Source organism: Lampetra planeri, chromosome 38 (genome assembly GCF_965212315.1).
Source record: "Lampetra planeri chromosome 38, kcLamPlan1.2.h2, whole genome shotgun sequence".
NCBI lineage: Eukaryota > Metazoa > Chordata > Hyperoartia > Petromyzontiformes > Petromyzontidae > Lampetra > Lampetra planeri.
The window spans coordinates 5,160,895-5,177,007 of NC_136144.1; the positions used below are offsets into that span (position 1 = coordinate 5,160,895).

At 48.1% G+C, this 16,113-nt stretch overlaps 1 protein-coding gene across 1 annotated transcript in view; it reads left to right on the top strand.

Annotated features, from left to right (window-relative positions):
• Window positions 1-13,249: 13,249 nt before the first annotated feature.
• FGD6 (FYVE, RhoGEF and PH domain containing 6) overlaps window positions 13,250-16,113 on the top strand; it is a 63,289-nt gene continuing 60,425 nt past the window's right edge. Inside the window, exon 1 of the mRNA XM_078612253.1 lies at window positions 13,250-14,135. Within this exon, the coding sequence (XP_078468379.1) occupies window positions 14,123-14,135 (13 nt within the window). The 5' untranslated portion in view covers window positions 13,250-14,122. The remainder of the gene's footprint in view (window positions 14,136-16,113) is intronic.

Consider the following 16,113-nt stretch of genomic DNA (forward strand, 5'->3'; position numbering starts at 1 on the left):
GTTTGACCGTGAAGCATCGGGCACGGGTGGTGTCGTAAAAGGGCGTGCCAGCTACCGGTGACGTCACCGCCACGGGGGGTGGAGGGCGGGGGGAATTTATGAATGAATGAATGTGTGTGCTTTTTATGAATGAGATTAATCGCGTGAGTTGTCTGATAACAGTGTAATTAAAAAAATGTTCCTGGGATTGCAAGTGTTATTTCCTAATCGCTCATGCCTCAAACGTACATAAAATGGCTATTATTCCCCACAAACTTTGCCTTTGTGACCAGGACAGTGATCTTTTGAAATGTATTGCAAATAACAGTTAGTAGTTTTTGGTTCTTTCGATAAAGTCACGTAGGTGAAAATAAAATGAAATAAAAATGAAAACAAGTCAATTAAATCACGACGTCTCGGGCGCAACACATGTTTTCGCTGTAGTTGTACCCACCTGATGATGGATGCTTGTGTTGCGCCCGAAACGTCGTGATCTAATTTAGTTTTCATTTTTATTAAATTTTATTTTCACCTACGTGACTTTACCGAAAGAACCAAAGAGTATGGATCCTTGCAGTCACGACAACTTTAAATCTAGAATAACACTTAGTACCCAGGAGCAAAAATAGTGTCACATAGTATAATTAATGGGGGAATTCACGTGGCTTTAACATTGTGTGTGTGTGAACGGCCTCAAGGTGCACATAGCCTGGCACAAGCGTCGTGGTGACGTCACCGCCACTTAGTGGCGAATGGCGGTTGTTGTTGTTTTCTTGGTTCTTTCGGTAAAGTCACGTAGAATGGAAATAATAAAATAATAAAAATAAAACATAATAAAATAATTCTCACAACGTTTCGGCCACAACGCAAGCAGCCGTCCTCAGGTGAAGAACAGGTCTGTCGATAAGACAGAGTCTGAATGACACACTCCAGACTCATTCAGACTCTGTCTTAGTGCACCTGGCCTGGCACAGACCCCGTGGTGACGTCGCCGTCACTCAGTGGCGAATGGCGGCTGTGTTGGTATTGGCGGTAAAGCAAACATTTAATTGACCCGATAATTATCATTATTTAGGGAAACATGTTTTGTTTACTCATTAATAAAAAAAAAATCTCAACACATTCGTTAATAATAACGCATTGTGCTTGTATGTGCTTGAAAGGGAAATAATATATCTAATAGACGACGTTTCGGGCATTGGCCCTTCTACACAGCACACACAACAACAACCGTCATTAGCCACTAAGTGGCGGTGACGTCACCACGACGCCTGTGCCAGGCCATGTGCACCTTGAGGCCACGTGAAGTGTCGAACGCCCGCTGGCAGGAGGTCACGGGGCAGACCCAGGTGCCACGGGTCGACTGACTGAGATGACTGAAATGACTGGCTGATGCACCACCTGTGCCCCCTACTGTGCCAGACAAAGCACACATAGACACAGCACACGCACAAATCTGGAACTTCCCGCCTGACGCCCGACGTTCGAAACGCAGTCAGTTTCGTGCTCTGTGCAAGACACCATCTGTTCCGACTGGCCTTCCCATACAATCTAACATTTAAAAGAGGGGGGGGGGGGTCCATCTTTTTTTACTTATTTTATTTGCCACTCACTTTTCTCATGCCTCGGAAGCCACTGGAGCGCTATGCGCTTTTACATATGAAATAAATAAATAAATCGCCACTTCAGAATTGTGTTTTGTGTGTTAGTTTGCTTTCTTTCACCTGCACCTCCGATGGGCACGGTTGGCTACGTACGGTGCGAAAGAAGTTCAACATATACACGTACATACATAGTCACTCAACCACTCACATAGTCACTCATGCACGCACTCACCCACCCTCCGATTGCATATAAAATATGTGTTTTAATCGGTCTATCCCACTTCCTATATTATACGTGGTTCAGAAACATGGAAATGAACAATGAAACACAGAACATGACGGAACAACAACAAAATACGGAACAATGATAGAAACGTGTGCACAGAAGCATGGAGATAATTTAATAGTTTAATGACAGAGAGCGAAAGATGAACGCATGGGTGTGGGACTATACACAGGTGAATCAACCATTAAACTCATTGTAAAAGTATAGTTCAGTGGGCCTTACATGGTAAAATAAAAAAAGTTTATATTTTGATTTAAAGCTTTCGTGACTGCAGGGATTCATATTCTTGGTTCTTTAGGTAAAGTCACGTAGAAGGGAAACAATAAAATAATAAAAATATAAAACAAAAAATATCACGACGATTCGACTGCAACACAAGCAATTGTCACAATTTTATTGTTTTATATTTTTATTATTTTATTGTTTCCCTTCTACGTGACTTTACCGAAAGAACCGATAATATAAATAGTTAATAGTTTTAAGTAGACATGAGCAGGGCACACAAGGGATGACGGATAGTTTTCAAGACGAACGATGGAGTGACAGCCAAGGAATGGAACAGACCCAGAGGATGTCAACATCCAGGCACAAGCACAACACTCGAGCGGAACCTACACGGGATGTTGGGCACATAGGGGACACTAACAGAGACCCATAGTCTCATAGAGACCCGTAGACTCACATAGGCACCTGTACACTCACAGAGACCCATAGTCTCATAGAGACCCGTAGACTCACATAGGCACCTGTACACTCACAGAGACCCATAGTCTCATAGAGACCCGTAGACTCACATAGGCACCTGTACACTCACAGAGACCCATAGTCTCATAGAGACCCGTAGACTCACATAGGCACCTGTACACTCACAGAGACCCATAGTCTCATAGAGACCCGTAGACTCACATAGGCACCTGTACACTCACAGAGACCCATAGTCTCATAGAGACCCGTAGACTCACATAGGCACCTGTACACTCACAGAGACCCATAGTCTCATAGAGACCCGTAGACTCATAAAGACCCGTAAACTCACATAGGAACCTGTACACTCACAGAGACCCATATGCTCAGAGAGACCCATAGACTCACATAGGAACCTGTAGACTCACAGAGCCCCATAGTCTCATAGAGACCCGTAGACTCATAAAGACCCGTAAACTCACATAGGAATCTTACTCTTTGGTTATTTCAGTCAAGTCACGTGGGTATAAAAAATAAAATAAATCACGACGTTTCGGGCGCAACACAAGCATCCGTCATCAGGTGGGAAAGCATGGCCTGCTGCTGATGAAGACTGTTTTAAATGTGTGAAATGGGTGTAGCCCAAGGGTTTTAAAGGAGTGGCTGGGTCTAGTGATGTTAATGTGAGAAATTAGCATGTAACTGGGTACGGAAGTGGATATGTTAACATAGGAACCTGTACACTAATGTAGTAGGTTCGAATTGGGTGCACACACACGCAGCTTGGAGGCAACACTATTTATTAAACGGTAAGTAATATAACACTGTACATAAGGTGGTGACCACCTTCCTCAACTCACTAACACTCTGGAACACGACACAGACTGGACCAGGCAGGCAACGGCCTGCCTGTTCCAACGGCCTGCCTGGCCCAGGACGACGACTCGGGACTTGACGACCGATGATGTCTTCACTTCGGAGTACAGTACAACAGCCTCGCTCTGCGTTCACACCACGCTTATATCTGGTTTGGCGTGGCTGGCTCCGCCCCGGCGTGGCTGGCTCTCTTCAGGCCACGCCTCACTTCCCCCACCTCTGGGAAGGTCCGGATCCCTCCACCACGTGACCCCCCAGGCACCCCCTTGGGGCCCCCAGCCTTCGTACAGGCCGACACAGTAGTGACCATTCTATGTCACTACACACTCACAGAGACCCATAGGCTCATATAGACCTGTAGACTCACACAATAAACCGCAGACTCTTACAGAGATCCGTAGATTCACATATGGACCCGTAGACTCACATAAAGATCCATAGACTCCTAGAGATTCAAGACTCACGTAAGGGCTCATGAACACACAGATAGCACATAGACTCACAGAGACCCTGGCTAACAGAGTGAACCATATACTCACACAAGGATCCATAGACTCACACAGACTACCCGTCGACTCATATAGGGACCCATAGACCCACATAGCGGCCCATGGACTCACAGAAACCGATAGACTGACAGATACCCAACGCTTAGATAAGGACCCGTAGAATCGCAGAAAACCCATTAGCTCAAATAAAACGCAGACTCACCTCGGGGACACCAGAAGCCACACAGAGACTAAAACATCTCGTAGAGACGCATGACTCAGCTGACGAGGTGCTAGGCAATTTGTTGTGGAGCATCACATTCAGACCGCTATATAAATCCACAGTTTGCGTTGCAATGCACGTTGCAATAAACCCCACATTACGCGAAATCTCTGCGTAAACATTTTCTTCGAAATTCGCAGCCGGCAATGTCATCACGACGAGCCAGAGCCAAGGTTGGGGTGGGTTTTTTTTTTTATAAAGAATGGAAGACGGCACGGCTCGGGCTTGCAGAATGTTTTTACCTTTCCTGCCAAAAAAGCATCGGAATAATTGTTAGAAAATGCAACACCACTGAAAAAACAAGTCGCAGATGGGGGGGTGGGGGGGTAGGTCGGTTGGGTTTCTTTAATTCTAATATATTTTTTTAAACCTCAGAGGTATAGTTTCAACAAACTATTTTTCCTCTTCCCCAGATGCGTTTAACGAGTTGGCCCGATTTTGTTGATTTATTGTTGTCAAACCCCTCGGCCGTCACGGCCAAATCTGGAAGGGAAGGTCGCAGGCGCTGGTAGAACGAAGCAGCTGGCCAGCCAACCAAGAGGTCAGTCAGTCGGTCAGTCGGGGGAGGGGGTGGGGGTCGTGGGAGGGGAGGTGGGAGCCCCTTTATGGGTTTTACTAGGTGTTCTTATTTGGAGGGTGACACACACAAGGAGGGAACTGACATTCACTGTTCAGGACTTCTCGGTGAGGAACAGCGGCTTTACACACACCCACCCACCCCCACACACACTTTTGTTAAAACTGAGGAACGAATAGCAAAGCAAGCATCTGTCACACTGGTGGTGGTGGTTGTGGTAGTTGTTGGTGGTTGGTGGTTGTGGTTGGTGGTGGTTGGTGGTTGGTTGGTGGTGGTTGTGGTTGGTGATGGTTGTGGTTGGTGGTGGTGGTTGGTGGTGGTTGTGGTTGGTGGTGGTTGGTGGTTGGTTGGTGGTGGTGGTTGGTGATGGTGGTAGTTGGTGGTGGTTGGTGGTGGTCGTTGGTTGGTGGTAGTGGTTGGTTGGTTGGTGGTGGTTGCTTGGTGGTGGTTGGTGGTGGTAGTTGCTGGTGATTGGTGATGGTGGTTGGTGGTGGTGGTTGGTGGTGGTAGTTGGTGGTGGTTGCTGGTGGTTGCTGGTGGTTGCTTGGTGGTGGTTGGTGGTGGAAGTTGATAGTGGTTGGTGGGGGGGGTCAGATGTGTGACGAGGCGGGGGGGGGGTTTGAGAAATGTGACGTCACATCAAAATGCGCAACTTTAAATAAACGCTAATTGTTATAACAACACTCTTACAACATCAGAGTGCAGCGCCACATTAAATACGCACTACAATGACAATAGTTTAAAGCGATTTGAAGCATGTTTTATTTTCAAAATGGAAATATGGTTTTGGATGACGGGGGGGGGGGGGGGGGGCAGAGCTTTGTGACGTCATATTTGCGGGGGGGGGTCTGACTTTTTGTGACGTCGTGTGACGACGGGGGGGGTCAAAAATCCTCCAAAATCGCGTGACGTCATTTATGGACGGCCCCGAGTGTAGTGGTGGGTAGCGCTACGCTGTGCCCTCGGAACCCGGAGACCCGAGTTCGATTCCAGTCCTGGGCCTCCCCTAGGTCGACTCAACCTCAAATGAGTACCTGGTGCGGTGCGTAAAAACATCGCCACTGGGGAGACAAAGGCGGCCGGGCGTGGTGCTGGCCACCCACCCCGTTGTCTTCACAGGTGCTACTCGCTAACAGCACTTGCCCCTACAGTCTGCGCAATGGTGTATAACACGTGGAGATTGTATTTTGTGCACCTAGCCTGGCACAAGCGCTGCATTGATGTCGCCGACACTGAGTGGCGAATGCGTAAGCTTGTGTGTCCGTGTTGACGATAAAAAAAATCTTAACCGGTTTTGGACCTCCCTTAGGTCTACTCGGCCTTAAATGAGTGCTTGATGACGTGTGTAAACAATCAGCGCTTGGGAGACAAAGGCGGCCGGTCGTGGTGTTGGCCACCTACCCCCATCGTGCGCCTTGTCGACCTTCAATATGAGCTCGCTAACAGCACTCTTCCCTACAGCCTGTGTAGGCTACACGGGGGATCTTTGTCTGTGTGTTTTCGAAATGTGTGGACTCTACCGAATGTGTGTGTTTGCCCCAACAGTCCAAAGGGCTTTACGTTGGATCTTTGTCTTCGTATTTGTGTGACTCGCCTAGGTCGACTCAGCCTTAAATTAGTAACCTCGTATTGGGTGTAAAAGACATCACCTCTCCTAGGTCGACTCAGCCTTAAATGAGTATTGGGTGTAAAAGACACCACCACTGGGGAGACAAAGGCGGCCGGGTGTGGCAATGGTCTCACCCACCCCCTCGTGTGCCGTCTCGCCTTTGTGAGGGGCGGTCCATAAATGACGTCACGCGATTTTGGACGATTTTTTACCCCCCCCCCCCAATCGTCACACGGCGTCACAAAAAGTCAGACCCCCCCTCAAATATGACGTCACAAAGCTCTGCCCCTCCCCCCCCCAAATATTAAACATGCTTCAAATCGCTTTAAACTATTGTCATTGTTATGCGTATTTAATGTGGCGCTGCACTTGTGATGTTGTTGGAGAAAACATTTATTAAAAGTCTATTTAATTAAGCAGAACGTGTTGTCTATATTTATTTAAAGTTGCGCATTTTGATGTGACGTCACATTTCTCAAACACCCCCCCCCCCTCGTCATACATCTCTGACCCCCCCCCCTAGGTGCGTGACGTCATTTATGGACGGCCCCTTAGAGGCTATAGGGGAGATCTCTGTCTTTGTGTCTCTGTGTCAGGGGTCACGGTACCACGGTGGTTAGCGCATCGCTCTGTGAACCCGGCTCATGGCCAACATCAGTGACGAATATATTTTTTTAACTAAAAACATTTAAAATATATATATATATATATTTATATATATATATATATAATATATATATATATATATATTTATATATATATATATATTTTACCAAGTACGGCCCACCGAGATGTTACGTATAGCTCTTTTTTTTTATATTACACGCTTTCTTTTTTTTCGATTTAAAGCTTTCGTGACTGCAGGGATTCATCTTCTTGGTTCTTTCGGTAAAGTCACGTAGAAGGGAAATAATAAAATAATAAAAATAAAACATTATAAAATACAATTCTCACGACGTTTCGGCCACAACGCAAGCAGCCGTCCTTAGGCGAAGAACAGGGCTGTAGGAAAGACAGCGTCTGAATGACGCTGTCTTTCCGACAGTCTTTCCGACAGACCTGTTCTTTTGTATTATATTATGTTAAATTTTTATTATTTTATTATTTCCCTTCTACGTGACTTTACCGAAAGAACCAAGAAGACACACGCTTTCTATTAACTCACTCTGTTGTTGTTTTCGTTGTTGTATCCTCAAATCTTGTAACTACATTTTAACCCACTTCCCAACCGTGGTATCGACTGCAAACTCGGTATACTTGTGTCATACCGATGACAATACTATATTCTATTATTCAAAATAAATATCTCTAAACATTTTTTTTATATGTTAAGTTTCGGCTTGGCTCTATTTGTCCACGGTAAACTGACGTTGGCTGTAAACCACCACGGCCCCTTACGTTATGGCAAGCTTCGGGGCCACTTCTTGGAGTCGTGGAGTTCTTCCATTACGAGTACGGTACATTTAATAAAAGCGTGTTTAAAAACAAGTTTTTTTTAAATATTACTTTTTTAAAAGCGACCTGGTTCTCACAATTGATAGCCCAACGAAGTGGCTTATCATCGTCATCGTCAGCATCGCGTGGAAATGTTCTAGCGGCCAAATCCTCTAAACGCCGTGGATGTTCATTCTCAATGTGAAGGGGGAAAAAGTAAACCCGTAAAAACAAAGTTTTTCACTATAAATCCTTTATATGCGTGGCATCGGGGCGGCTAGAGTCCTCTCGTCCTCTGGCTTGAGATGGCTGCCACCTATGGGTCAGATGATTGTCTGGCAACATTAAACAATTGGTAATTAAATATTTAAAACATTTTCCCTAAACAGTGTAAAATTTTGGAATTTTTTTTCAGGAAAATGCATTGTCATGCACAACGAGTCTGTGTGCAAAATGTCAGCTCGATTGGATCACGGGAAGTGGGTTAAAAAAAGGCCGAAAGATTTGCACGGTCGTAAGCAAGCAAGCGAACTTAATATAAAGGATTTTAAAAAACCGGGAGGACCCAGAGAAGGATTCACGCGAGCACGCCAAGGGCGAGGGAGCTAACATCTCTCCCCCCCCACCCCCCGGTCCTCCCCTAGGTTTACTCAGCCGTAAATGACTACAGTACCCGGTCCAGCGTGCAAACTTCAGAACTGGGGAGACAAAGGCGGCCGAACGTTAGTCCTGGCCACACCGCCACCACCATCCGTTTGCAACCTTCAAAGTTTTGCTCGCTGGCACCACTTGCCCCAAGAGGCTATTCGGGGAAACTTTGTAATATTTTTTATCGACGATAAAGTAGCGAGAACAATCGAAGTTTTTTTTGTTACTGAGCCCGATTTGCTGCGTGGTTAAAATCACCTTTCCCGCGCCAGACACGGGGTAGGAATCTTTAAAAAACAAGTTTCCAGCAGTTGCCTTCGATAACAACCAAAACACACCGTGACATCAACCAACCCCTGTCTCCCCGTTGTATACTGTGTGTGTACTCACTGTACTGTGTGTGTGTACTGTGTGTGTGTACTGTGTGTACTATGTGTGTGTACTGTGTGTGTACTGTGTGTGTACTATGTGTACTGTGTGTGTGTGTATACTGTGTGTACTGTGTGTGTACTGTGTGTGTGTGCTGTGTGTGTGCTGTGTGTACTGTGTGTGTACTGTGTGTGTACTGTGTGTGTGTGTACTGTGTGTGTGTACTGTGTCTGTACTGTGCTTGTGTACTGTGTGTACTGTGTGTGTATACTGTGTGTACTGTGTGTGTGTACTGTGTGTATACTGTGTGTGTACTGTGTGTATACTGTGTGTGTACTGTGTGTACTGTGTGTGTGTACTGTGTGTACTGTGTGTGTACTGTGTGTGTGTGCTGTGCGTGTGTACTGTGTGTGTACTGTGTGTGTGCTGTGTGTGTGTACTGTGTGTGTGTATTGTGTGTACTGTGTGTGTGTACTGCGTGTCTGTACTGTGTGTGTGTACTGTGTGTGTGTACTGTGTGTACTGTGTGTGTGTACTGTGTGTGTACTGTGTGTATATATACTGTGTGTACTGTATGTGTGTACTGTGTGTGTGTACTGTGTGTATATATACTGTGTGTAGTGTGTGTGTACTGTGTGTGTGTACTGTGTGTGTACTGTGCGTGTGTGTACTGTGTGTGGGTGCTGTGTGTGTACTGTGTGTGTGCTGTGTGTGTACTGTGTGTGTGTGTACTGTGTGTGTGCTGTGTGTGTGTGTGCTGTGTGTGTACTGTGTGTGTACTGTGTGTATACTATGTGTATGTATTGTGTGTGTACTGTGTGTATATACTGTGTGTGTATACTATGTGTGTGTACTGTGTGTGTACTGTGTATACTGTGTGTGTATATATGTGTATGTATAGTGTGTGTACTGTGTGTATATACTGTGTGTATGTATATATATACTGTGTGTGTACTGTGTGTGTACTATTTGTATGTACTGTGTGTATATTGTGTGTATAATGTGTGTGTACTGTGTGTGTGTACTGTGTGTATACTGTGTGTGTACTGTGTGTATACTGTGTGTGTGACACTGTGTGTATTCTATGTGTGTGTACTGTGTGTGTACTGTGTGTATATATATACTGTGTGTGTGTAGTGTGTGTACTGTGTGTGTGTACTGTGTGTGTGCTGTGTGTGTAATGTGTGTGTGTACTGTGTATACTGTGTGTGTGTACTGTATGTGTGTACTGTGTGTGTGTACTGTGTGTATGCTGTGTGTGTACTGTGTGTATAATATGTGTGTGTACTGTGTGTACTGTGTGTGTGTATTGTGTGTGTGTGTACTGTGTGTATACTGTGTGTGTGTACTGTGTGTATTGTGTGTGTACTGTGTGTGTGTGTACTGTGTGTACTGTGTGTGTGTACTGTGTGTACTGTGTGTGTACTGTGTGTGCATACTGTGTGTATTGTGTGTGTACTGTGTGTACTGTGTGTATTGTGTGTATACTGTGTGTATTGTGTGTGTACTGTGTGTACTGTGTGTATTGTGTGTATACTGTGTGTATTTTGTGTGTACTGTGTGTGTATGGCACGTAGTTTGCGAGCAGCTATGAAGGAGACGGGGCGAGTGCGTGGCAGTCAGCGGCGCTTCATCATCATCACCATCATCACACGCGCGCACGTGGGGGGTGCCTGGGGTTGTTAAAGGATAACCGGTAACCGTTATTTACCGGTTCCGAGAGTCTTAGAATGTTGGCTGCTGTGAAGTGCTTAAAACGTTCCACCACCAACCAAAGACAAAGATCCCCCGTGTAGCCTTAGAACAGATTGTTGGGGCAAGTGCTGTTAGCGAGCACCTATGAAGGCCGGCACGGCACACGAGGGGGTGGGTGGCCAGCACCACGCCCGAACGCCTTTGTCTCCCCAGCGGCGATGTTCACAGTCCCGATGACCCGGATGCCAAGTTAATAGACACTGGGGGTGGTGTGGGTCGTGAGCGGGAATCCAACTCGGGTTGCCAGGTTCGTAGCGCGGCGCGCTAACCGCTACACTGCTCCCTTCCACCACCACCACCAACCACAACCAACAACAACCACCACCAACAACCACCATCAACCAACCACAACCACCACCAACCACCATCAACCAACCACACCAATCACCACAAATCACCACCACCAACCACCATCAACCAACCACAACCACCACCACCAACCACCATCAACCAACCAACCACAACCACCACCACAAACCACCACCACCATCAACCAACCACAACCACCACCAACAACCACCAACACCAGCCACCATCAACCAACCACAACCACCACCACCAACCACCATCAACCAACCACAACCACCACCACAAACCACCACCAACCAACCACCACCACCAACCACCATCAACCAACCACCACCACCAACCACCATCAACCAACCAACCACCACCACAAAGCACCATCAACCAACCACCACCACCAACCACCATCAACCAACCAACCACCACCACAAATCACCACCACCAACCACCATAAACCAACCACCACCACCAACCACCATCAACCAACCAACCACCACCACAAACCACCATCAACCAACCAACCACCACCACAAATCACCACCACCAACCACCATCAACCAACCACACCAATCACCACAAATCACCACCACCAGCCACCATCAACCAACCACAACCACCACCACCAACCACCATCAACCAACCACCACCACAACCACCACCACCAACAACCACCATCAACCAACCACAACCACCACCACAAACCACCACCAACCACCATCAACCAACCACCACCACTAACCACCATCAACCAACCACACCAATCACCACAAATCACCACCACCAACCACCATCAACCACAACCAACCACCACCAAACCACCATCAACCACAACCAACCACCACAACCACCACCACAACCAGTGACAGATGCTTTGCTATTGGTTCCTCAAAGATAAACACGCGTCGTGCTAAAGCGGTGATAGTTTGAAACCGGTTTTTCATGCGGTTACCGGTAATGAAAACAACTGTTTTCACAACCCTGAGTGTAAACTGGCGGTGTTAAGATTTGTAGGCCGAGTGTGAGTGCGTGTGTGTGAGTCTGTGTGTGTGTCATTGTGTGTGTGGGAGTCTGTGTGTGTCACTGTGTGTGTGTATATCACTGTGTGTGTCACTGTGTGTGTGAGTCTGTGTGTGTGTCACTGTGTGCGTGAGTCTGTGTGTGTGTCACTGTGTGTGTGAGTCTGTGTGTGTGTCACTGTGTGTGTGAGTCTGTGTGTGTGTCACTGTGTGTGTGAGTCTGTGTGTGTGTCACTGTGTGTGTGAGTCTGTGTGTGTGTCACTGTGTGTGTGAGTCTGTGTGTGTATCACTGTGTGTGAGTCTGTGTGTGTCAGTCTGTGTGTGTGAGTCTGTGTGTGTGTGTCACTGTGTGTGTGAGTCTGTGTGTGTGTCACTGTGTGTGTGAGTCTGTGTGTGTGTCACTGTGTGTGTGAGTCTGTGTGTGTGTCACTGTGTGTGTGAGTCTGTGTGTGTGTCACTGTGTGTGTGAGTCTGTGTGTGTGTCACTGTGTGTGAGTCTGTGTGTGTGTCACTGTGTGCGTGAGTCTGTGTGTGTGTCACTGTGTGTGTGAGTCTGTGTGTGTATCACTGTGTGTGAGTCTGTGTGTGTATCACTGTGTGTGTGAGTCTGTGTGTGTATCACTGTGTGTGAGTCTGTGTGTGTCAGTCTGTGTGTGTCAGTCTGTGTGTGTGTGTCACTGTGTGCGTGGAGAGCGGTGGTGCAGCGGTTAGCGCTACGCTGTGCTACCAACCCGGCGACCCGAGTTCGATTCCCGCTCACGGCCACCACCGGTGACGATTATCTGAACCGGTCTCCCGTAGGTCGACTCAGCCTCAAATGAGTACCCGGTGCGATGTGTAGTAAACATCGCCACTGGGTGCTGGCCACCCACTCCTCCTCGCGTGCCGTGGCGGCTACACAGGGAACCTTTGTCTTTGTATCGTGTGTGGTGTGGAGTGAGCGCCAATGGGATTTTGTTAGCGGTTCGGGAGAGGGGGCAGAAGGGGGAGAGGGAGGAGGAGGGAAGGAGGAGAAAGAGAGAGGGGAAGGAGTTTGGAGGATGTGAGAGAGGAGGAGGAGGTGGAGAGAGGAGGTGGAACAGAACGAGAGAGAGTGAGCGAGAGGTGGGGGTTTACATAAAGCAAAGTTATTGAAAAAACGAAATGATGAACGAAGAAAAGTGCCGGCTACACCGAGCATCTTCTTGTTTCCACTGATCGTAAAAAAAGGAGGCGGTGGAGAGAGGGGGAGGGGGGAGAGGGAGGGTAGAGAGGGAGGAGGAGGAGGGGGGAGGAGGATGGAGGAGGAGGAGGAGGGAGGAGGGGAAGCAGTTTGTAGGATGTGAGAGAGAGGAGGAGTTTGTAGGATGTGTGAGAGGAGGAGGAGAGAGTGCAGCCGGGCTAGAGGCGAAGAGAACGGAGAGAAACGGGATCGGGGGAGTAGGAGACGCGAGTGCGAACGAGGTAAAGAGAGAGGGAAGAGGAGGAGCGAGGAGGAGGAGAGGGCACAGAGGGAGAGCGAGCAAGCGGAGGGAGAGGCAGAGAGAAAGAAACAACTTCATACAGCCGGTCCTTGTGGCTGTGCCGCAGCTGCTGGAAGGCGCGGGGATCGATTTGGAGACTTCTGCTGCGATCGGCTTGGTAGCTTCTGCGAATCGAGGGGGATCTGCTGGGTCAAGGTGGATCTGCTGGGTCAAGGTGGATCTGCTGGGTCAAGGTGGATCTGCTGGGTCAAGGTGGATCTGCTGGGTCAAGGTGGATCTGCTGGGTCAAGGTGGACCTGCTGGATCAAGGTGGATCTGCTGGGTCAAGGTTTACGTTTCGGATCGGGCTGGGAAGTTGCCGAATCAACGTGGAGATTGCGGATCAAGGCGGTGATGATGATAGTGGTGTTTGTGTGAATCACGGCGCTGGATCAAGACGGTGATGATGGTGATGGTTGTGTGAATCACGGCACTGGATCAAGGTGGTGGTGATGGTGGTGGTTGTGTGAATCACGGCACTGGATCAAGACGGTGATGATGAGAGTGGTGGTTGCGTGAATCACGGCGCTGGATCAAGATTGGATCTTGCCCGGGGGGTGAGCTGAGCTCTCCGTGGAGGTAGCAGCAGCAGCGACTCGTGTGGTCGATGGTGGTCTCGTGATCTTCAGACGACGACAACTCTGGCGAGCACCCGCCCAGCAACTGCAGCTCCACTGCTAGCGTGCTGCTGATGCCAGCGACAGCATGATGAGCGCTGGTATGATGTTCAACACAGCACTCGGTCACACAAAGACAGACACCCCGTGTAGCCTTAACAGACTGTAGGGGCAAATGCTGTTAGCGAGCACCTATAAAGGCCAGCAGCACAGCACACTGGGGGATGGGTGGCCAACACCACGCCCGGCCGCCTTTGTCTCCCTAGTGGCGATGTTTACATATCGCACAAAGACCACACACGCACACAGCGATAGACACACAGACACACACACAGATACACACACACACACAGCGATAGACACACAGACACACACAGACACACACACAGACACACACACACAGCGATAGACACACAGACACACACAGACACACACACAGACACACAGACACACACAGACACATACACAGACACACACACAGACACACACACAGACACACACAGACACACACACACAGACACACACAGACACACACACACAGACACACACACACAGACACACAGACGCGTTCCTGCACACGCTGCCTTGCTGCGTGTACTTGTTCAGCGGTGTACATACAGCGTGTACGTGTGTGAATAAAGAGCTTTGCAGATCAGCGGATTCCTCCAGCTTAAATGCATCGTACGATTCCGTGCGTGGGTGCTCGCTAACAGCACTTGCCCCTGCAGTCCGTTAAGGCTATACGGGGGATCTTTGTCTTTATCTTTGTACGTGGGGAGCGGTGGTGTAGTGGTTAGCGCTACGCTGCGCTACTGAACCTGGTGACCCGGGTTCGATTCCAGCTCACGATTATCTGAACCGGTTCTGGGCCTCCCCTAGGCCGACTCGGCCTCAAATGAGTACCCGGTGCGGTGTGTAAACATCGCCGCTGGGGAGACAAATGCGGTCGGGCGTGGTGATGGACACCCCAACCCCCCTCTTGTGCCGTTCCGGCCTTCATAGGTGCTTCTTACTCGCTATAACAGCACTTGCCCCAGCAGTATGTGACAGGCTATACGGGGGATCTTTGTCTGTTTTTTCCTACGTGTCTTGGTGAAACACAAGCGCCGGGAAGACAAAGGCGGCCGAGTGGTGCATCTAAAACAGTGGTGGCCCACACTACCCCCAATCACGTGTGTGTCGTTCCGGCCTTCTTAATAGGTGCTCGCGAACAGCACTTGGCCCAGCAGTCTTGCGAAGGCTACACGGGGGATCTTTGCCTGTATTTAGTGCTTGTGTGTTAGACCGTGAAAGTGTCCTTGTGGATCTCTCTGTCTGCACCTTACGTCAACTAGCTAGTTTGTGTGCTGGCTTTAAATGTATCTTACAACACGACAGCACTTGTGTGTAATTGTACGTAACGCACTCTGTAAAGTACACGGCTCACGCACTCGACTACAGGATTAAGTTAGCACACACACAACTCCCTGATTTTCACACATACACACAGCAAACAACAACGAATAAGTCATGTTAAAAACAATTTTTTTAAATGGCTAAACTCCACGACTCCAGGAAGTGGCCCGAAGCTTGCCCACAACGTAAGTTGAGCGTGGACAATCAGACCCAAGCCGACTCAGAACATCTAAGAAAGAATGTTTCAAAATATGTATTTTAAATTTTTATGATAGAATATAGTATTGCCATCAGTAAGACATAAGTATACCAAGTTTGCAGTCGATACCACATTGGGAAGTGGGATAAAATTGAGTTCCAAGATTTGAGGATACAACAACGACAACAACAGACAAAGTGAGTTAAATAAAAGCGTGTAAAATAAAAAAAAGCTAATATTGTTTTTCCACAACATGCGGATTGATGTGGCTAATCGATTAAGCGTTCCTTATAGCCAGAGACGTTATTATTATTCGCTATCGGAGTAGTTAATCATTTCCACGTTGACTGCTGAGACGATTGTCAGTGTCACCGTGCGAGTTGCTTCTCTCCAAGGCACAAAGGTCGATCGCTACGACGACAAGGTTCGGCATGGCGCCCCGGGGCCGCCTTTGTCTCCCCCGGGTGGCGAAGTTAACTGCGCAC